Source organism: Trachypithecus francoisi, unplaced genomic scaffold (genome assembly GCF_009764315.1).
Source record: "Trachypithecus francoisi isolate TF-2019V2 unplaced genomic scaffold, Tfra_2.0 Lachesis_group0, whole genome shotgun sequence".
NCBI classification, from domain to species: Eukaryota; Metazoa; Chordata; class Mammalia; order Primates; family Cercopithecidae; genus Trachypithecus; species Trachypithecus francoisi.
In genome coordinates, this window is record NW_022681453.1 from 76,503,733 (window position 1) to 76,526,531 (window position 22,799).

Consider the following 22,799-nt stretch of genomic DNA (forward strand, 5'->3'; position numbering starts at 1 on the left):
GGCTCGGGATCCAGGGAAACGTGCAGCCCTCATCCGTAGTTTTAACCGGCTGTTCGTTAGGGCTTTCTGATCCCTCAGGGGTAAACTTGGAGGGACGCTCTGTGCGTGTTCCTGCCTTCGCCCGTCATAACTCTGCGCGATCGGGTACGTCGGGTTGGAAGGGTGTTTGGCGGCCGAGTAGATTGAAGATCGTTAAATCCAAAGACTGGATGTCTTTTAGCCTTTTTAAACAAGGATTTTGCTTCTCTTTTTAAAAAATGAATTCAGTGTTTGACATATGTCACTTTTCCTTTAAGTTTCATAGAAAGTTCGCTGTAGTGGGTAAGTTGTGACTGGGATCCCAACTCGTTTAGATTTCAGAGGAACGAGGTGAAATTGGCAACATTATCTCATTCGGTAACCTTGAACCCATTTAACGAGCAAAACCTTTTCCCCGAGCTTTTCAGATAGCCGTAACTGATTATTAGTGATAACAAGGCACGGTTTGATCCTCCTGGCTGTATAATTTTTTAAAATATGTTGACAGCAGTACAGCATTTTTAAAGTAAAATATTGTGACACATTAGCTGTTACAGTAGTGACTGATTTTTTATTTTCAAAAATAAATTTCTACAACTGCCTTCAAGCTTCGCTTTTATAACTCTTTTGGAGTTGTGTTTTGTTGTAACTTCATTTTTGCTTTCTGAAAAGTGAGCAGTAATAGTAAATTAATGGGAAGTTCTTGCTTAGTTTTTTTTTTTTTTTTTCCTAGTTGTTTTTAAGCTTTCAGTTAGAATGTACCAATCTCAATGTGGGGGTGAAATACCCTAATATGCTAAGAATAGTGGAGAGTTTTGCTTTGCTCCCTTTCCATGACAAAGGGAAATAATTGGTCTGTACTTTTTTAAATACGTTTTTGTAAAACTCCTTTTAAAAGAATAACTTATTGGTCAAGTAAGAAATAAACCAGCGATTATAAATGAGAATTTCAACTGTTGCTTTGCTTACATTTGTTTACCGTGAAAGTCATTTTAAGATTATTCAGTCAAACTAAGATTGGAAAATAATTTTCACATTTGAATCAAATGCCTTTACATATTATGGTAACTTTTCAGAATATCATATCTACCTAGGTATACAGTATTTTAATAATACACCATTGTTACAACTTTTTAGTTTCAGGGAGAGAGGAGCAAGAGACTGCCCAAATTAAATGTAAAATTTATGATGTAGAATTAGTTTTCAGGAGTCATCTTACTTGCTCACCAAACTGAAAAGGAGCTGTTAGCATGTCAGTATGTATGATCTATGTTTTTAGTAAAAAGGAGAGAATTAATGACCGTCTCCTTGATACTCCTGTGCAAACTGTTGGTTTACAGAGAGAATCCTTAGTTTCCTGCTAGATAAGGGAGGGCAAGGAGAAAAAACAAAGTCCTCAGGAAATAAGTAATAGCCTTCTCCTAGCAAGTAAAAATTAAGAAAAATAATGTTTTGTTTGGAGTATGTGCGTGCAGTAAACACTGAAGTTCTTACAATCATCGCTAAGGTTCTGCTTAATTGGTAGAGGCCCCAGTCTCATCTACTCCATCCCCTGACTGCTCTTGCTTAAGCTAACCTGATCTCCTCTTTGTTATTCCTTTAAGCACACTCTTGGTTCGGAGTTTTGCATGTGCTCTTCCTTCTATCTGAAACGCGCTTCGCACTTAAACAGCCTTATGGCATGTTCCTTTCCTTGAGGTTTTCAAATCATTATTCAGTGAAGTCTTTGTTCTCTTATCATTTTATTTTAAATGGCCATCTCTCCCCAGCCACCCCACAGATTCCTCTCAGCTTCATTTTTCTTTATGGCATGTTATTCATTACCATTTGGCTTTTCTTCCTCAACTGGAGTTGAAACTCCTTATGAGGGCAATAATACATTTGTATTTGTTATTCACACCTAAATATCCCCACTGCCTCAAAGAGTGTCTGGTACATAGTAAACATTTGTTGAATGAATAATGTTTATAAATGAGTGTTTTCATTTTTGTAGACTCTACCAGAAAATCTTACGTATAACTTAAAGTTTAGAAAAATTTAGTCTATAGCATCCTTGCTTTAGAGGAGAGAATAGTGTGTCAATATCTTGGTGGAGATGAGAATTAGGGGAAAATGCTAAATGATTTCTAGATTTGGTTTCTAACATTATTCAGTGTAAATAAGACTGGCTAAATTGTAAGATGTCTAAACATCTTTAAGACATTTTTGCTGTGCTTTAAAATAAAGATATTTATTCATTTCACAGAATCGCTGTAAGGCTTTATTTTTATTTAAATCTTAGAATGTTTCTACATAGAGCTTGGCTGGGTGCGGTGGCTCACACCTGTAATCCCAGCACTTTGGGAGGCCGAGGCAGGCGGATCACCTTAGGTCGGGAGTTCGAGACCAGCCTGACCAACATGGAGAAACCCTGTCTCTACTAAAACACAAAAATTAGCCAGGCATGGTCGCGCATGCCTGTGATGCCAGCTACTCGGGATGCTGAGGCAGGAGAATCGCTTGAACCTGGGAGGTGGAGGTTGCCATGAGCCAAGATAGTGCCATTGCACTCCAGCCTGGGCAACAGGAACGAAACTCCCATCTTAAAAAAAAAAAAAAAAAAAAAGAGGAATATTTCTACATAGAGCTTTATTATAGCTCTGATCCAATAGTATTATAATTATTTTCATGTCTGTTTCCTACATTAGACTTGTATATTCCTGTGGTCATTATCAGTGAGTGAAACAAATAGATAGATATATATAGATACCAGTGAGGGAAGGAGGTAGGTAGATAGATTAGATAGATAGGTTATAGATTAGATAGATAGACTGATTTTTTTTTTTTTGCATGTGCTCCATTGCCTGGAAGGGCACCAGGCAAATAATTGCCCCAAAAATATATTTAATTGATAGTGAAACATAATGTTTTTCTTTGCTTTTTTTTTTTTTTTTTAGGAATCAAAGTTTAAGGAAACAGGTGTAATTACCCCAGAAGAGGTGAGTGCTGAAGATAATGCTGAAGCCCTTTTATTTTACAATTATATTAAACTAGGTGGCTTTTCTGCTTCATAAGAAAACATCTTGAACTTTAATTTTGATTTGAGTAAAATTAGGTTTTATGACTGTTTGTGAATTATGGGAATTTCTACTTCCCATACAGGAAAAGATGTAACTTCCCCGTCAGTTTGCCTTTTCTCATATTTCTCTGTAGTTCCTTTTTATTTAGAAATGAGGGTGAAAGAAGGGATCGAAACGAGTCCTATGTCACTTATCCTTCATTTGTATTGGTGTTATATTGAGCTGTGCAGTAAGTTCTGTAGTGTTTGTGGTGTCTTGATTCTGTCTACATCAAATGTGAGTTTTCATGCTTTTCATTGGAAAACTTTGCTCACGACTTAGATACTGTTTATCTTAAGTGTTCTTGTTTGTTTAGTTTATTTTGTTGTCCATGGAGAAATAAATACTGGGCTAAAAATCTTTTCAGGCTCCAATTTTATGAATAGTTATGGTTTTATCAGATTTATGTTGCTCTTAATAAAAGACTGTTGGGGCCCGGTTCTGCAGTGCAGCAAGTGGGACTGTCGCGATAAAAAAAAAAAAAAAAAAAAAAAAAAGACTGTTTAAGCTTGATTTTTTTTTTTTTTTACTGTCAATGAAAACACCTCTTAAGGGCACTAGAACTTTATTCACTGTTTTGAAATAAACTTTTTAAGCCTCACTGTATGATGAGGCTGCTGCTGTTAAGGTCCAGGGTGTTGAGCTAGAGAATTAACTAATCTTTCAGTTTTCAGTTGTAATGGAATCTGTCTAGTTCCAAATCACTGTGAGTTTTAAAAATAGTTTGGCCAGGCACAGTGGCTCATTTCTGTAATCCTAGCACTTTGGGAGGCCGAGGCAGGCGGGTCACGAGGTCAGGAGATCGAGACAATCCTGACTAACGCGGTGAAACCCTGTCTACTAAAAATACAAAAAAATGAACCGGGCATGGTGGCGGGCACCCGTAGTCCCAGCTACTCAGGAGGCTGAGGCAGGAGAATGGCGTAAACCCGGGAGGCGGAGCTTGCAGTGAGCCGAGATCGCGCCACTGCACTCCAGCCTGGGCCACAGAGCAAGCCTCCGTCTCAGAAAAAAAGAAAAAAAGAAAGAAAGAATGGTTTGCCTAACTGATCTTTTATCTCAAATTGTCTTTTATTTTTGGTGAAGACACATGGTAATATGGAAAGAATCTAGGAGACCTGCCTTCTAGACCTATTTCTGTTATTTCTCCTAATGAGGAAATCAATTATGCTGTACCTGCCGAGGCTTCATGTTTCCTTATCTATAAAATAACGGTTGTGGGCTAGACCTTCTATAAAGATCCTATTCTGTCTTAGGTTTTGTTCCCTCAAATGCCAAATAAAACTAAGTTTTGATTTTAAGGATATCATTAACATTCTTGCCAAGCAGGTGTAATTTGACCATGGCTCTTTATCTGAAATCAAGAGCGCAGATGAAAGTATGCTGTTCTTGCACTCTTTGGTTTTATTTCCTCTGTGAAGATGACTAATTGTTGAATAGATAGTTGCAGTTAGAGATGCAAGTCCGTGGTCATTGGATAGAATTAAGCAGTTTCAAAACAGGAATTCATCCTAGAATAAATAACTGTTACACTTAATTACAACATCAATCAATTTATGAATTTTCCTCCCTCTAAAAAAATCCCAGGCCAAATTAGCCCAGCTGGGTGCCTAGCACATAATGCAGCGTTGGGATAGAGCACAATTACAGGATTGAGCTAGAGTAGAATGAGCCTGAAGAAGGAAATGGGAAGGCATCATTTGCTTTGTGTAAATATTATATACTGAGTTGATTTGTTCATTTGTTTCCTTTTACTGTTTCTGGGTTTCTGCCAGACATCAGCTGTCTTTTTGTTTTCATTCAGAGGTGTGACAGTATCGTTCTTAAAAAGAGGAGCAGCTAATATCTGATACTGTATTGTCAAAAAAGAAAAAAGGAAAACCTCATTTTGGATGTATGTATGATTTGATTAAGTAGAATACTATTAATTGAGGTTAGCTTGAGGAATGGAATTGATCACCAAGATGTAAACATTGATTCTTGTTGGAGTTAGTCAGTATTATATACTGATAATAAAGATCACAAGAGAACATTTTTAGTCTCTAAGAGAAAGCTACTGCAAACAATATTGATCATTTAGAAATTTGAATCTTATTTGAACACATGAAGCAAGTAATGATGGCCATTGCTAATGAGGGCAGATGTACACATGTGTTTATTATCAGTGCAAGTCTGGATTTTTTTTGTTTTGTTTTGTTTTTCATTTTTCTTGCCTTCTAGTGTTCTTGTTTTTAAATAGAAGCTGCTATAGGGACTATGAGACAAAATGTTTGTCTTGTTACCTCAAGGCAATACAATGAAAGAATTTTTAATTATTTATTTTGCTTTCATTTTGTTAAATTACTACTTTTAATGGTAATAAATTAGTTCCTGATAACCACAGAAGTAAATGTAGTGTCTGGTTGCAATGACCTCAAAGTGCTCAAAACTTGGGGAAGAGACTATTGTTTTTGTTTTGGTTTTTGTCTTTAAGCTGTTTACTTAAGCTGTTTAAATAATAAGGTTATTTGAAGTAAAAGAACAGAAACATAAAGTCAGGAATCCAATTGCTGTATCTTGTTAATGTTTCATCTTAAAAGAGGTTACTCTTAGAATTATTTGATAGAATTGTGTGCTCAAAATAGAGTATTTTATGTAGACCTCCTTTCTCAGAAAGGTATTAGAGATTAAATATTTTGTAATTTTTTGCTGTGTAATGAACCCATGAACGATACAAGATTTTAAGCTAGAGCTTTTGCGAAATAGAAGTAATTTGGCAAGTATACGCGTGTCACGCGCGTCCGTGTGAAGAGACCACCAAACAGGCTTTGTGTGAGCAACAAGGCTGTTTGTTTCACTTGGGTACAGGGGGCTGAGTCCGAAAAGAGAGGAAAGGGTCCTGGGATTATCAGGAGTTCTTATAGATTTTTGGGATAGGCGGTGGAGTTAGGGGCAATGTTTTGCCGGTTGGGGGTGGATCTCACAAAGTTCTTTCTCAAGGGTGGGGAGAATTACAAAGAACCTTCTTAAGGGTGGGGAAGATTACAAAGAACCTTGTTAAGGATGGGGGAGATTACAAAGTACATTGATCAGTTAGGGTGGGGCAGAAACAAATCACAATGGTGGAATGTCATCAGTTAAGGCTATTTTCACTTCTTTTGTGGATCTTCGGTTACTTCAGGCCATCTGGATGTCTACATTCTGGTCACAGGGGATATGATGGCTTAGCTTGGAGTCGGAGGCCTGACAATGCGCATTCTGCTTGAGTTGGAACACTGCAGTTATGCTTAACAGACTTAAATTTTCTGCCCGCAGAAATAAGCAGGAATTCGGTTACCCAGTAAGATCAGCTCATGTTCGATAATTCTCAAATGGTTAAAGTTAAAGTTTATCTCCCTGAATCTGGTTTTTATTTCTGAAGAAAAACAAAAACTTGTACAATATTTCAGCCCGCTTAGAAAGCCTAAGGTTTGTTAATTTTGTAGGTGTTTTCAGAGTGAGATCAAAAAGCTTCTAATGTTTTCCCACTGTTTTGGCACTGCATTTCTCTTTTAGGAGTGCAAAACAGCTTTCAAAATTACTTAAATTTTTAAAAATAATAAAAGAGGAAGAAGTGTGCCCGGTGATATAATAAAGTAGATTTACATCATAGACTTATCTATTTAGTAATTTTTTGGATTTTTATTGTATTTTCAATCTTTGACAAGAATGTGTCTACATTTTTGTATCCTTAAAATGGATTTTGACAATTTAAATCTGATAGCCTTACCTTTATCAATTTCATGATACTGCTTTTGGCATTACTTAATCCAATGATAAAAACTGAATTTTTAAAAAACAGCACTTGACGTTTTTTCTTCCAACATTAATTTGCATTTTTTTATGGACGTTAGAAAATGTTGAGGGTTAGTCATAATCAAAAATAAATCTTGAGGCTAGTAGAGCAGCTTTGGTGCTGTTTATATTTTAATTGCTTACTAGATTTCAATGTTACCTAGGGCCATCAGTTTGGTATTTTGCCACCTTGCACATTAAGTGATGTTTGATTTTTCTTTTTTTCATATTACTTCTAAATCCTGAATAGTTTGTGGCAGCTGGAGATCACTTAGTCCACCACTGTCCAACATGGCAATGGTAAGTAATATTGAGTAAAGAATAGAAAATTAGTAAAAGGCATGGCTTCAGAATTATAGCAATTTGCAAAACAGGTTGATGGATGAAAATTAGAATGACCAGTTTAACTTACTCCCAGCAGATTTTTCTGTTAAACAGTGCCCTCAGTGATACTCAAAGTAAAGTAGAGGAAGAACAAGTGGGTGTTGTACCTACGTTATTTTACTACGTTAGCACAATAGGTGGACTTATTTGAGAAAAATGCATTTACTTCTTTACTATTATTTCTTTTCCTTATAGTGTCTAGGTCTGACCTTCTGGTTTGTTGAATAATAAATAGTTTAATAAAATTTGATCGGGTTTTTGGTGGGGCGCAGTGGCTCATGCCTGAAATCCCAGCACTTTGGGAGGCTAAGGCGAGCAGATGACGAGGTCAGGAGATGGAGAGCATCCTGGCTAGCATAGTGAAACCCTATCTCTACTAAAAATACAAAAAATTAGCTGGGCGTGGTGGCGGGCGCCTGTGGTCCCAGCTACTTGGGAGGCTGAGGCAGGAGAATGGCATGAACCCAGGAGGCAGAGCTTGCAGTGAGCCGAGATGGTGCCACTGCACTCCAGCCTGGGCGACAGAGTGAGACTCAGTCTCAAAAAAAAAAAAAAATTTGAACAGGCTTTTTTTCAAATTAACAAAATTTATTGAACATTTTTGTGGCATTAATAAATGCAGAGATTTTGCAGTTTTATTTTCTTTAAAATATAAGACATAAACATTTTCCGTTAGGTTCAAAAGTATGCTCCATCTTTAGGAAACTGGCTAAAGCTAAAAGAAAGGTTTATGATACCAATTAAGGCCTTCACTGTAAGTCTGCTTTTAAGAGGCTTTAAGTTTTTGTTTTTTTAATAGCTTTTATTTTAATTACTAAAGTACTTTGAGCAATTCAGCAATTTTCACAATCTATATTTTAAAATATTCTGATTAATCACAATGTTTTATTACTTTCAAGTACTCATGATAAAGGTTCCCTGTTGGTAGCTGAAATATTGGCAGAACTTTTATTTAAACTATAATTGTTTGGAATTATCACCTTGTTTGGATGTAGGTGCTTCAACTTGTTATATGTTTTTTTTTTCTTAAAATTTTTTTTCAATTGTAGTTGAAAAGTATAGTTTTGACTGGAGATAGGAGTTCTATAATTAACAAGTTTCCAATTGATAATGTTTTTCTTAATATCTAAAGACCTTGAAATGCTCTTTCATCTGTGGCCTGTTATTCTCCTGCATGTTAGTACTTAACATGTAGCTAAAACAGTTGTCACTGCTTTTTTCAATTAGTCTTTATTTTGTAGGGCATTATTTATGTACCAAAAGACTAAAGTTTCAAGTTTGTTTTTATGTATTTTTCTCTCCTTCATGTGTTTTCTGTTCCATATTTAAAATTAAATTCATGTCATAGAAGCTCTCTGATTTAATAAAGTTTTTTCTTTTCTCTATATTCCAGGTATTCTGTTAAAACTATATTTAGCTAGGTTCTAGTCTATAATTTATGTGTATTTCAAGTCAAATAGGGACATGATGTTTACAATAATATTCACTTTGTGAAAATAAGTGATTTAGGATTTTTTTCAATATGATAAGCATTGAGATTTCTTTGTTCTACCAGGTTAATTGTTTAAGTAGTTTAGGTATTTGATTTATAACATTGTTGTAGGGGCTTGTATATATGGCCAGGATCTCTTTTTTAGCAGGTCTAATAGTTTTATTCCATTTTATGAATTACAATGATTTAAATAATTTTACTGTAACTTGGAACTCAATTATACCCCACTTTAGTGTCCACACTTTTGGCTAAATTGCTAGGCCAAAGGAAAAATTCATTTTAAATCAGTGCTAGCGATAGGTTATACCTTCATGCTTATACCTTCATGTGCACAAGTGCTATTATGACCTTATTTTAACTCTTCCCTTAGAACTTCAGCTGTTGCCATGACATTGTTGAATTTGACACTTGGGACTAGTCAAAAGAAGCCTAGAAGACTGTCAAATAATTTTAGGGCTTTTCCTGACTTTACCTTGTGCCCAGATCAATGGTTTGAACTTTAGACTGAAGCTTGAAAAGACAGCAGAACTCCAAATTTATGCTCATATGTTTGTGACAGACACCACATACCATTCCACCTCTCACCATTTTCAGATGACCCACAAATTCTTAAGAAGAGGTGCCAGAGCAGCTCAGAAATGTAGATAGTTGGCTCTGACCCACAGAGGGAGCAGTGTTTAAAAGTAGGAGCCCTGAAGTCACTTGGCTTTGATCCTTGCTCTCCCACCTAGTTTTGTGATCATAGGCAACTTGATCTGTTTAATCTTTAGTTTACTTAACTATAAAATGGGGTATTTATATTTTCTACTGTTTAGAGTTATGAAGACTAATTGAAAATAACATGTTGGAAACTTAAGTTCTATACTTAATAAGCACTCAATGAAAGGGTTTTTTGTTTTCAAGAATTGTTAATATTGTCATTTTATGATTCAAAGCATCTTTTGTCTCTTAGTTCTGATTTTAATACAGTGATAGGAACAGGGATTTTGCCAGCTACCTACATTGTTACATAATGTCTTGCAGCTTTTTTTTCTGCCTTGTTCTCAAGATGAGCAGCAGTAGTTTAGGATTAAAAATGTGAGAGATTATACAATGGGCTACAACTTACTGAGGAGCAGCATATTTCACTTAGATTATTGTTGTCCTTTTTTCCATGCCCTGACATATTTACTTAATGGAATCCTTCCCAAATCAATTTTAAACCAATTTTCTGAGAAGTATGGATGTCATTTTGAGATTTATATGTGATACTTTCTGCTCAATATTTGCCTATTAAAATATATTTTGTATTTTGGTGCTTTTCACTGTTTTTAAAGGGCTACAGGGGAAGAATTGAAAGTGAAGGCATACCTACCAACAGGCAAACAATTTCTGGTAACCAAAAATGGTAAGAATTATGTTGCATATATTAATAAATTTTGCACAGAGGTATATTAAAATGAAGCTCTGGGTTTTTCTGTTGCTTGAAAATTTTTTCCTTGGTTTTATCTCCTCTTTCTGTTATTTCTTTCTGCCAAAAACATATAGTTGTCAAGATATGAAGGAAGAGGGCCCTAAGGAAAGTTAGACTTCTGGGTGGATTTTTTTGAAGTTGGCTTCATAATAATCTTTCTAGGTATTTGATTTTAATCTTCTTTAGACTGCAATTTTGTATGGAAAATGTAATTCATACTACCTATGATAGCTAAAAGTGCAGAGCTGAAGATGTTATTACCCGTTGTGTCATAGAAGGGCACAAAAATATTTTGAAACAGGTAGTGGTTTTTTTTTTTTTTTTTTTTGGTTTTTTTGAGACAGTCTCGCTGTGTTGCCCAGGCTAGAGTGCAGTGGCGCAATTTAGGCTCATGGGTTCAAGTGATTCCCCTGCCTCAGCCTCCCAAGTAGTTGGGATTACAGGCCTGCCACCAGGCCCTGCTAATTTTTGTATTTTTAGTAGAGACAGGGTTTCGCCATGTTGGTCAGGCTGGCCTCGAACTCCTGGCCTCAGGTGACCTGCCCGCCTTGGCCTCCCAAAGTGCTGGGATTACAGGCATGAGCCACTGTGCCGGGTGGAAACAGGTAATGTTTTATTTATGAAGTTAAATTTAAAAACAACATAAAAAGGTTGTTATAGTTCCTAACTAATCACAGAACAATACATTGATTTCTGTTCCAATTTACTCATTATAGGAAAGGGAAAATAATGTGAACAAAACAGTTTTTTCTTTTCTACAGTATATTTCTTTTTACAAAGGCTGATAATTTATATCCTGATTGTTTAAAAAAATCAGGAGATTAAAAAGCAATTTGTTGACTTTATACCATAATGCTTTTACCATATAATTACCCAATCTTAGGCTTGTGAAAAATAATGCCTGTTAATTGACACATTTGCTGTGTGAACAACTTACTAGTGTGATATAAAGAATAAAGAAGTAAAAATCAGAAGGTTGGTGAATTTTAAACTGTTTTATCCATTGTGAATAATTGGAACTTAAATATGAATTATAAAATTTACATTGAAAGTTGCTTTAGCTTTGAAAACAAGAGGTCACCTTTACCACCACTGAATATGACAGCTGGTAGCTCCATGTTCTGAGAGTAAAGCCATTAAAATAAGGTATTATTATTCATTAGACTGACATTGAACTTCAGCCTGCTGTTCTTCACGGACCATCATGGTAAAGGAATGCATAGAACATTCCCAATAGAGACTTTCTGCTTGTCTTCTGACAAAGCTATATAGGAAAAGGTAAATGTAGCCAAATTTTGTGTCTGTGGACTGAATGTAACTCTTAATCACCTTTAAAAGTGAAACATAATATTCACTTAGTATTTTGGTGGCATAAACACCCTATTTTATGGACTAAGCTCTTCTTTCTAATGGGTTTCTGGTTAGCAGATTATGTGCCAGTAACTGTATTTACCATTTTTTTTATAGTGCCGTGCTATAAGCGGTGCAAACAGATGGAATATTCAGATGAGTTGGAAGCTATCATTGAAGAAGATGATGGTGATGGCGGATGGGTAGATACATATCACAACACAGGTAAGAGGAGAATAGAATGACATACATTTAGTTTAAACTCTTTCACGATCTTTTATAATAGCCTAGATTTAAAAAAGAGGATACATAAGGCATAGTTTTGTCCCAGTAGACTTACATGAAAAAAGCAGGAGGACAAATATTTAAAAAGAAGCCTTTAGAGTATGCCAAATTTACTTCTTTTTGTTGTTGTTGAGACAGAGTCTCGCTCTGTCGCCAGGCTGGAGTGCAAGCAGTGCGATCTTTGCTCACTGCAGCCTCCACCTCCCGAGTTCAAGCGATTCTCCTGCCTCACCCTACCCAGTAGCTGGGACTACCGGTGCGCACCCCCATGCCCAGCTAATTTTTGCATTTTTAGTAGAGATAGGGTTTCACCTTGTTGGCCATGATGGTCTCCATCTCTTGACCTCGTAATCTGGCTGCCTCGGCCTCCCAGAGTGCTGGGATTACAGGCATGAGCCACTGCACCTGGCCAGAGTATACCAAATTTCTATAATACCTGCTACTTCCATTGCAACTTGAAAATACTCAATATTATTTTCTTAGTTCCTAAATAAAGAGGGGGGAAAAAAGTCCATCAGAGATGCTGAATATGCATACTACTTTGGTTTACCATCTCTTGCTTACATGTCATTGTCATTCCACTGCTGGATTATGTGGTCCTCTGTGACAGGAACTATACTGTATTCACATTTACCCAGAGAACTGACATCTATTAAGTATTTAATAATTATTTGTTAAATAACAACTAAAAGAAATTTTTAGTGCTGTAAGCTCCATGAAAGTAAAGATTCGTTGTTGAATTCTCAGTATCTATCACGGTGTATGCTATAGAAGTTGTTCAGTAAATATTTGTTAAATGAGTTGAATGCAAGGTTTTTATAAGTGTTTCCATGATTTATTTGAAACCTTGAATATACTTTTTTATTCTAAATCCTAAAACACTGTTTTGCCACTATATTTATATAACTATGTAAATGCATATTATGTGCTGCTGAAGCTAACTATCATTTATTACTTAGTTTTGATGAAGAAAATGTGCTCTAAGTTTAAATCCGTGATACTAAAAACAAATTTTTCTCCTTTTGAGTCCTAGAGATTAGGAGGTATATCCTTAGTAGTAGTAATAGAACAGGGTTTCTCAAATTGGTGCTGCTCTTTGGAATGGAAAATGTGCTCTAAGTTTAAGTCCTTGATACTAAATACAAGTTTTTCTCCCTTTGAGTCCTAGAGATTAGGAGCTATATCCTTAGCAGTAATAGAACAGGGTTTCTCAACCTTGGCACTGTTTTTTGGAATGGATAATTATTTCCTGTGCATTGTAGAATTCTTAGCAGTAGCTCTGGCCTGTACCCACTAGATACCAGTAGCATCCCCCAGTTTTAACAACCAAAAATGCCTCCAGACATTGCTGAATGTTTCATGGGGGAAAAAAATTGCTGCCTTCAGTTGAGACTCACTGCAGTAGACAGAGGGCTAAGTATCTGCCCAGGTAAAAGTTCCTTCTTAAGTCAGTTTCTCCTCTACTCTGAATAAAGGATGCTGCCTCTTTCCTTATGGAGATATAGGCAAAGATTTAGGACTTGGGTTCCTTGATCTGAAATTTATTGGCTTATTAGTGAGTTGAGTGCTGTATCAAAGCCTAAAGGAAATAACAGATTGAAAAACTTTTGAAAGTAACTTCAGAAATCATCCTTCTTTTCCCCCCACTGACTAGTGAAAGTCTATTAACTCTTCTGCTTTGGTTTTTCCATGCCTGGAAGATGTTGGCAACACATCAGTAGGAAATTCTGTGTTGACTGACTGGAACCATTGATTGTGCGTTGCTGTTAATGTCAAGTTAGTGACTTATGAGGCCAGATACTGGTTCCTTATTCAACTCAGAGTCCCTTGCTTTATCCTTGCTTTTCCTGGGCTTTTTCTTCTATAAGCTTGTGTATTATTCATGGTTCTCTAGAGAAACAGAACCTATAGGATGTGTACAGAGTAGGTTTTGCTTTCTGTGGTTTCAGTTACTTGTAGTCAACCATGGTCCAAAAACATTAAGTGCAAAATTACAGAAATAAACAATTCATGGGTTTTAATTTTTGCCCTCACTGTTGGAGTAGCGTGATAAAATCCGTTCTGCCCAAGAGGTGAATCATCCCATTGTCTAGTGTATCCCTGCTGTGTAGGCTACCCAGCCATTAGTCACTTAATAGCCAACTCTGTTATCAGGTCAACTGTCATGTACAGCATAGGTAGGGTTTGGTACTATCTGTGATTTCAGACACCCTCTCTGGGGTCTTGGAATGTCCCCCACAGATAAGTGAGGACTGTTGCATAGGTATAGGTATAGATATAAGTAGATAGGTTTGTTTGTTTGTTTGTTTGTTTTAGAGGAATTGGCTCGTGTGATTATGTGGGCTGGCAAGTCTGAATTCTGCAGGGCGCACTGGCAGACTGGAGATTCAGGGAGTGTTGATATTGCAGCTTTAGTCCTAAGGCATTCTGGAGGCTGAATATCTTCTTCTGGAGGACCTCAGTCTTTTTTTCTTATAAGGCCTTCAACTGATTGGATGATATCCCCCTATCTTGTAGAGGGTAATCTGCTTTATCCAGTCTATTTATTTAAATGTTGATCACATCTCAAAAATACCTTAACAGCTACATCTAGAATGGTGTTTGGCCAAACATCTGGGTGCCATAACCTAGCCAAGTTGACATAAAGTTATCATAACCCTTGAGAGTATTTGTCTCATTAGAGTCATTCGAACTTTCTTTTTCTTTGTCAACTATATCCTACTTTTAGAAGTGTTTTAGTGGCATACTACTACATTATTATATTTTGGCAAATTAAAGAGATTGATTTTCTTTGTTTTTATGTTCAGCAGTCAATTCAGTATGTTAAAATTTGGTTTTTACTGTTTTGAAATAATCATACCTATTATATAGTAATTTCTAGAAAAACTGAAGTAAAAGCTTTGTGCTAGACCTATGGATTTTGACCTATTTTATTTGTGAAAGTGAGCTATTTATTCTTTTGTTTAGGCATGTTGAACAGACATCTCAAATTTTAGAAGATTAACAAAGGAGCTAAGCATATTCTGTACTCAGGGTTTTTCTTTAGTAACTTTAGATGCTATTGTCTTACTGTACTTCTTGTTAAACTATTTTGTTAACATTGACAGGTACTTTGAAGTAGAAATGTTATCTAGCTGACTGGTGGTGCTGCCACCTGCTTAATGCTTTCTTTGAGACAAGTAGATTTTGAGGTATTTGCCCAGCAGAGTACAAGATAATTGAACCAAAATTTAGCTTGTATGGATTTTAATCCCAATTTCATCATTTAACTGGGTATAACACTCAAGCAGGTCATCTCTCCAGTGACTTCATTTCTTCGTATGAATACATTATTACTGTAACTTCCTTATAGGATAGTCATTGTAAGGATTAAATAAGATGTGGAAACAGTAGAAAGCCCCATATAAATGTGATATGATATTACTACCTTTGGGTATCCTACATTTCTGAAGCAAATAACAAACAGATTGAGTATCCCTAATCCAAAAATCCAAATGAAATGTTCCAAAATCCAAAACTTTTTGAGCACTGATATCATGCTCAAATAAAATGCTCGTTAGAGCATTCTGAATTTTTGTATTAGGGATACTTGACTAGTAAGTATTTATGCAAATATTCCAAAATCTAAAAAAACTGGAAATACTTCTGGTCCCAAGAATTTCAGATAAGGGATAATCAGCCTATATGAAGATAACTAATAGCTTAGAGAAAATTTTGATGCCAGTTTAATTAAAATGTACATACGAGTCCTGTAGTTTCTTAAACTCTTCTCTTTCCTTTTTTTTTTTTTTTTTTTTATTGCTCCCATAAGATGGAGTTTCACTCTTGTTGCCCAGGCTGGGTTGCAGTGGTACAATTTCGGCTCACTGCAACCTCCGCCTCCCGGATCCAAGCACTTCTCCTGCCTCAGCCTCCCAAGTAGCAGGGACTACAGGCACACACCACCATGCCGAGCTAACTTTTGTATTTTTAGTAGAAACAGGGTTTCGCCATGTTGGCCAGGCTGGTCTCGAACTCCTGACCTCAGATGATCTACCCGCTTCGGCTTCTGAAAGCATTGGGATTACAGGCGTGATCCATCGCACCTGGCCAAACTGTTCTGTTTCTGAGAAAGTGTGATAGAGATTCTAACAAGGAAAGTAAGGAATAATAAGTGAAGAATGGCAGGATAATTCATGGTAAAATATTAATGAGTTTTTCAAAATTTGAGGAGGCGTCATTGTGACTATTCTTATTAGAGTTCATTTGTAAAGATACTACTATTTGCCTCCTTTTTTCAGAGAAATTGTGAGAATTTTCAGCATTTTTATATTACTTTAATAAGTAAATAGGGTGTTTGCAGTTTAATTTTAATTATTCTTTTCTGCCGAATTTTACATAGGTATTACAGGAACAACCGAGGCAGTTAAAGAGATCACACTGGAAAACAAGGTACTGCTTAATTAGTTATATTTTTAAATTTAATGACTAGTTATTTGCCTATCGATCTATCTATCTCTACACACACATATATAATCACCATATCTTTCTTATAAAAACCCTGATTATTTATTATCAGGCTCTTTTAAATTCCAGCTTTCTTCCCCGTTCATTTTTCTGTCTCAACACACCAAAGCACTACTGCTGCCTAATGCATCTCTTATTTTCCTTAATTTGCAGTATGGTTAAGTAAAACAGCTTTTAGATTGTAGCTTGTGCAATTTTCACTGACTGGAGTGACTTCTAGGCTAGTTTAAAAGAGATGACTTTTGTTTTAAAATGTATTTAGTACCAAATGTCATATAAGTAGAGAATTTTGGAGTGGAATTAGCTACTTGCTTACTAGTAGATGCTAATATATTAACATTTAAATTTTATAGCTTAAATAGTGCCATAAGCAATTTAATCATTCTCTGTATTTTCCTCAACTACTGGTAATTTGGGGTTTATTTGTTTGAATATTTGAAAGCAAACTATAGCTTGCATCATTCAAATTTGTAACATCTTGAATGAATAGAAGCTTAATCAGTTAAGTTTTATTGCATGACTTATGGGGTAAAACATAATTGGATAGAGTTTTTCTGCTTCGAAATTTTGAGTTATTTTAGGCTGTCGTAGGTATTAGATTAGCTTTTCATTTCTCAGAGAGATCAATTGCAATTGTCTTCGTGTTTTTATATACCTGTAGTTGTTTGAAATTACTTGAAAATATAATATAAAATGCTCTCACCCTTGTCTTAGTTATTTTTTTTAACCATCAGATCACTTAGAGGATAGACTATTTAGGTGGAATAATTGTGTTCCTAGTCTTACGACACATTTGCTACAACAGTCACTAAAGATATTCTTTATGTGTTTTTGTCATTTGGATCTTTCCAGATTTGTAACTGGGGCTTAACAGAAAGTGATAGAAATTAAGACAAGTTTTGTGGGGTTTTTTGGTACAGTTTTATGCTTTAAGATATAGTTATTTGGCCTGAGAATTCTTCATTTTGAAATTCGACTTTTTGGAGTGTTTGAATGACTTAAGGAGAAATCACACAAATTGCTTTGCTGTTTCAGAAGATCTTGTTTACTCTGACCATTCCTATGTATGCTTCAGACTTTGGGAATGATAAATGACAGAGTAGTGTAGATAGTGGTTTTCGTGGATGGGCTTATGGTAATACCTTTAATTTTTTTATAACTTAGAATACTTGCCATTCAAATGCAAGTATTAATCTTGGTTGTCAATTTCTATTGTATTCTACTTTATCAAGTATAAATATCACCAATATGATGAAAATTTTTCTTAATGATTAATTTGTTAGATAATAGCTCATAAAATAATTACTGAGACACTGACAGTGGTTTTGTGGTTTCAGTTTTGGGTGTAAGAATGATTTAAGTTTTAAACATATGACTTAAGTTTTCTAGTGTTAGATAAAACCACCCCTAAGTAAAATGTAACCTAGGTTAAACTAAATGTTCAATTTATCCACTTATTATGTTGACTTCAGAGTTTCAGAATATTAATTTTGTGAAAACAATAGCCAGATGTTAAACCTGTTGGTCAGTATTGTTCTTTCACTGTAGAGCTAATATAGTTAAGAAATTAAACTGATATTTTGTGCATTTTAATAATTGTAAAGTCTGATAACTTGCCTAATTCAGCTAGGATATTGTTAACAAATTAGAATGTAATAGTGTTTGATTTATATTTTAGCTTATAATATATTTGATTTATAAATATATGCACTTTTTCCCCTTAAATTATAAGTGCACAAGTTAATATAATATTGACCTGATTTTCTAATACTAATGAATTGATTGACCAAAAATACTGTTTTATTGGAAGTGCAACTGGTGATTATTTTTAAATAGTTAGATTAGATGACTCTTACTGCTCCCATAAAAACCTTTGTTATTTTTCAGTCACAGCACTTAGCACATTACTTTTAATGATTGATGTATGAATTCATTATCTCCATTGGAGTTTTTTGTGGAGAAGAACTGCCTTATCATTCTTATTTTCACAGTGGTTACCACTGTGCTAGCACATGGGTGTCCAGTGTTTAAATTATTGAATATATTTAAGTGGTCTTAATGTAATTAATTTCAAAGGACAATATAAGACTTCAAGATTGCTCAGCACTATGTGAAGAGGAAGAAGAGGAAGATGAAGGAGAAGCTGCAGATATGGAAGGTATTCCTGTTCTAGATTTGCTTCAATTTCACTAGAACATTGATTTAGAATATTTGTAATTCATGCAGATTGAGAATTCTTCATTGAGTTGTATGTTTAGCATATAGCAGCCTAGGGTATATTTTATATATGTTTAGTTTATAAAAATTTCATTGGTGTAAAACTTACCTTGATCTTGGACTCTTCTGTTTTACTCTGAACATAGTCTTGGACAACGTCATTTTTATTGGAATAACTATTAGTCATAAATATTTAATACTGGGTACAGCTGCAAGATACTAATTCCTAACCAAATTATTTCAGAGCAGAACAAAGTTTGCTTATTATGCATTTTGTATTTTCTTTTCCCTCTTTGATAGCATCTTTCAACTAAAACCTGAAAATAGTGAGTTTCAATGGGGCCTTTTTTTTTTTTTTTTTTTTGAGACGGAGTCTCATTCTGTCACCAGGCTGGAGTGCAGTGGCGCAATCTCGGCTCACTGCAACCTCCGTCTCCTGGGTTCAAGTGATTCTCTTGCCTCAGCCTCCCGAGTAACTGAGACTACAGGTGCACGCCACCACACTCAGCTAATTTTTGTATTTTTAGTAGAGACAGGGTTTCACCATATTGGCCAGGACGGTCTTGATCTCTTGACCTTATGATCCGCCCACCTCGGCCTCCCAAAGTGCTGGGATTACAGGTGTGAGCCACTGTGCCCGGCTAATGGGGCCTTTTGAACTACACAGAATCCCCTCAGTTTCCCAAGATTCTGAGAAGTCTTCCTGCTAGAGTTGCCAGTTGAGAATCACTGCATTAGTGAATCATTGTTACAAGAGAGAGAAACCCACTAAAATCAGAGAAGTATGGGTCTGTTAGCACATGGTTATTTAAAGCTTTGTATTTCATGAGCATGATAATCTTTTTCAATACATTTGAAACCTCAGATATTTAAAAGTAGATGAAAAAATTGCTGTCACCAGGGTGACCTCTTTGTTAAATCCAGTTTATCTTTATTACACTTACCTTTTCTGCATTGATTCTGTTAACCGTATCTTCCTCTTTTTTTTTCCTCCTTTGGTTTCTATAACACTGGGTTTTCCTCCTCTTTCCTGGACTCTTTCTTCTAGTACTCTTCCATGATTCTTTTCTTTCCCTCAGCTATTAAATGTTACTGTTTCATGGGTTTCTTTTTTTTTTTTTTTTTCCTTGCTTACTCTCTGTACTGCCAGATTTTTTCTTCTGTAATGGCATTCTGTAGTCTGGCATGAGAATTTCTGCAACAAGAAAGATAGCATGTAAATTACATCCAATACTTTGTGAGAGTTTAAATATGAATATATTTATATATGTAAATAGGGTGCATGTGTAAGAAGTCGGAAAAAGGAAAAGGATATGAAAAAAGGGCAGGCGTTGAAGGCTGTAAGGCAGCTGAATCCCAAAAATACATAGACTTTAGAGTGAGATAGATTAGGTTTTGTAGCATGCAAAAGTAGAAGATGGTGCCAGGTAGAGTTGAAACACCATAATGGCAAGTGATGCTTGCTGGACCAAAAAAGTACCTTTCAGTTTGTTTTCAAAATTACTTTCAATTCCCCATGAAACCTAGCTATATCTGTTCCTAAATTTTAGTGAGATTCTTGTCCTTATTTTCATGGTAAACTGCTATTCCTTAAGGAAATCTAAATGAATTCCTTGTAACCAGAATTGATCACAGCAGCTTCCCATACCATCTGTATGCTAGTGACTTCCATATCGAATCCTCTAGCCTAGATATTCTCAACTTCAGATTTATTTCAGTTTCATTTCCACCTGGATGTCTCATAGTTATCAGAAACTGAACTCATCACCTTCTTGCACAAATATTGTTTCTGAATTTCATCTGTCTCTGAATGGCATAGTTGACCAAGTTGGATTGGTGGGGTGGCATAGAACCCTTCGATTAAAGCACTGTTTTCAAAGTACAAGCTGTGGGATTGCCTTAAATATCTGGTAATCATTTAGTATGTTTATTATATTTCCCCTAGATAGAGTTAAAGAATTGCTATATATGTAATTATGCTCAACAATAGTGTTGATGGTATCTAATATAAACGTAATTTTCATTTATTGAACAAATTATTTATTGGGCAGTACAGTATTTATCAGGTATTGTCCTTGATGTTGGAGCTAAAGCAGTAGACATGATCTCATGGAGTTATATTCTAATCAATGGAGACAAAAAATAGATAAGCAAAAGATATACTGTATTAGTTATAAGTGTTAAGGAAAAAATAAAGGAGGAAAGGGGATAGAGAATCTTGGGGTGGGAATGAGTGTTGCAAGTTTTAAATAAGTTGGTCAAGGAAAACCTAATTGAAAGTACACACCATTAAAATAAAGCCTGGAAGGAAGTGAATGAAACTAGGTATCTGAGGGAAGAGTGCAAATGTCCTGAGGTGGGAATGTGTGTGGCTTATGTAAAATACTGTAAGGTATGCTTATGTCCAGATGGGAGAGAAGGGAGAGTAGTAAAGGGTGGAGTCAGGTAACCAGGGACCAGATTCTATAAGGTCTTGACATAACTCAGAGTGAGAGAAGCCATTGGAGGGTTTTTTTCTTTTCAAGTAGAGGAGCGACATGATTTAATATTTCAACAGAATCACGGTGCAGTGGTAAGAATAGACTGAAGGGAGAAGGGGACAACAGGGGGCTGTTTTGATAATCTAGGCAAGAAAAGATGGTGGCTTGGGCTAGGGTTGTAACATTGGTAGTGGTGCGAAACAGTAGTATTCTGGAATATTTTGAGAGTTGAGCCAAAGAGATTTGCTGCTGGATTGGATGTCATATGTGACAAGCGGAGTAGTCAAGGGTGACTCCACAGTTTTTGACCTGAGCTTCTAGAAAGATACCATTAACCGAGATGCAGAAAAATCAAGAGTGATTAGCTTTGGAGAGGGAGTTAGGAACTCAGTTTTAGACATGTGATATTTGCAGTGTTCATTAGTTATCTATTGGAGAAGTTGAAATAAACAAATATCCAAGTCTGCAGGCAGGGAATAAATTTGAAAGTCATCGATATTTAAAGTCATTGAGTCTGGATGAAATCGTTACAGAAATAAGTGTGGATAGAGGAGAGACAAGGTCCGGAAACTCAGCCCTTGGTTACTGCAGTGTTTGATTTTATGGTTCTTTTAAAGTAGAGGTGATGAAGAGGAACCAGCATAGAAGATAGTGAAGCAGCAGTCAGTGATGTGGGAGGAAAGCCATATTTTAAAAGCCAAGGAAAGAAAATGTTCCAAGGAGAAGGGACTAAATAATGCCATGTGTTCCTGATAGGTCAATTAAGATGAAAACTGGGAATTTACCACTGGATTCAGCAAAGAGGTCACCGATGACTTTAATGAACATGTTTATGCAGTTATAGAAGTAGCCTTGTATACACTGTGGAGCCACTGAGGACTTTACAGTATTACTATGTCAAGCCTTAAACATGCTGACTTTCTCTGGGCTTTTGCCTTTGGAAGTATCAAATTAGCTCACTTATATCTATTCAATATCTTTGTTAAAAACAACGGCAAAATCTCAGTTTTTGAATGATACTATGAAGTAATACTTAAATTGGTTTAGGCAATTTTCTTGAACTTGATTAATCTTTTGTTGCTTTTTATAACAGAATATGAAGAGAGTGGATTGTTGGAAACAGATGAGGTTTGTAAATTGAGTTTTCTTTAGTTAATTTTTAATGACTGAACTGGGGGATTTGTATTCTTATTAATAATATATTGATCTTTCAAAGAAATTCTAATTTGTTAATATTGCTTATAGCATATACAATTTAGCTTTAAGTTCAAGTTCATTTACTCTTAAGAAAACAAAATATAGAATGGAAAAAATAGGTTTTCTAGAATGTCACATTCATACTGATTTAATGGTTGTAAATTTTTCTCTTTTATTATGTGCCAGGCTACCCTAGATACAAGCAAAATAGTAGAAGCTTGTAAAGCCAAAACTGATGCTGGCGGTGAAGATGCTATTTTGCAAACCAGAACTTACGACCTTTACATCACTTATGATAAATATTACCAGACTCCACGATTATGGTTGTTTGGCTATGATGAGGTAAAAATTAGAAGCATTATATTTTAATATCAATATTTTAAATTGTTGGGTTTAGTTTCTTCTTCATTACGTCCATGGGTATTTATTGCAGTGTTTTAAATGTTGGAAATCATTTGTTTTACAGTTCTGTGATTAATGTTGAACTTGATTCTTTCTTATTTTGA

General features: G+C 35.5%; 1 protein-coding gene across 2 annotated transcripts in view; it reads left to right on the plus strand.

Moving 5' to 3' along the window:
* Positions 1-22,799, plus strand: part of ATG3 (autophagy related 3) — a 28,230-nt gene that overhangs the window by 606 nt on the left and 4,825 nt on the right. Inside the window, exons 2-9 of one of the 2 annotated variants that reach the window (XM_033211292.1) lie at positions 2,955-2,996; positions 7,180-7,229; positions 10,122-10,192; positions 11,726-11,833; positions 16,275-16,324; positions 18,476-18,557; positions 22,190-22,224; positions 22,480-22,635. In XM_033211292.1, coding sequence (XP_033067183.1) covers positions 2,955-2,996; positions 7,180-7,229; positions 10,122-10,192; positions 11,726-11,833; positions 16,275-16,324; positions 18,476-18,557; positions 22,190-22,224; positions 22,480-22,635 — 594 coding nt within the window. The remainder of the gene's footprint in view (positions 1-2,954; positions 2,997-7,179; positions 7,230-10,121; positions 10,193-11,725; positions 11,834-16,274; positions 16,325-18,475; positions 18,558-22,189; positions 22,225-22,479; positions 22,636-22,799) is intronic. The other variant, XM_033211293.1, reaches the window with a different exon arrangement.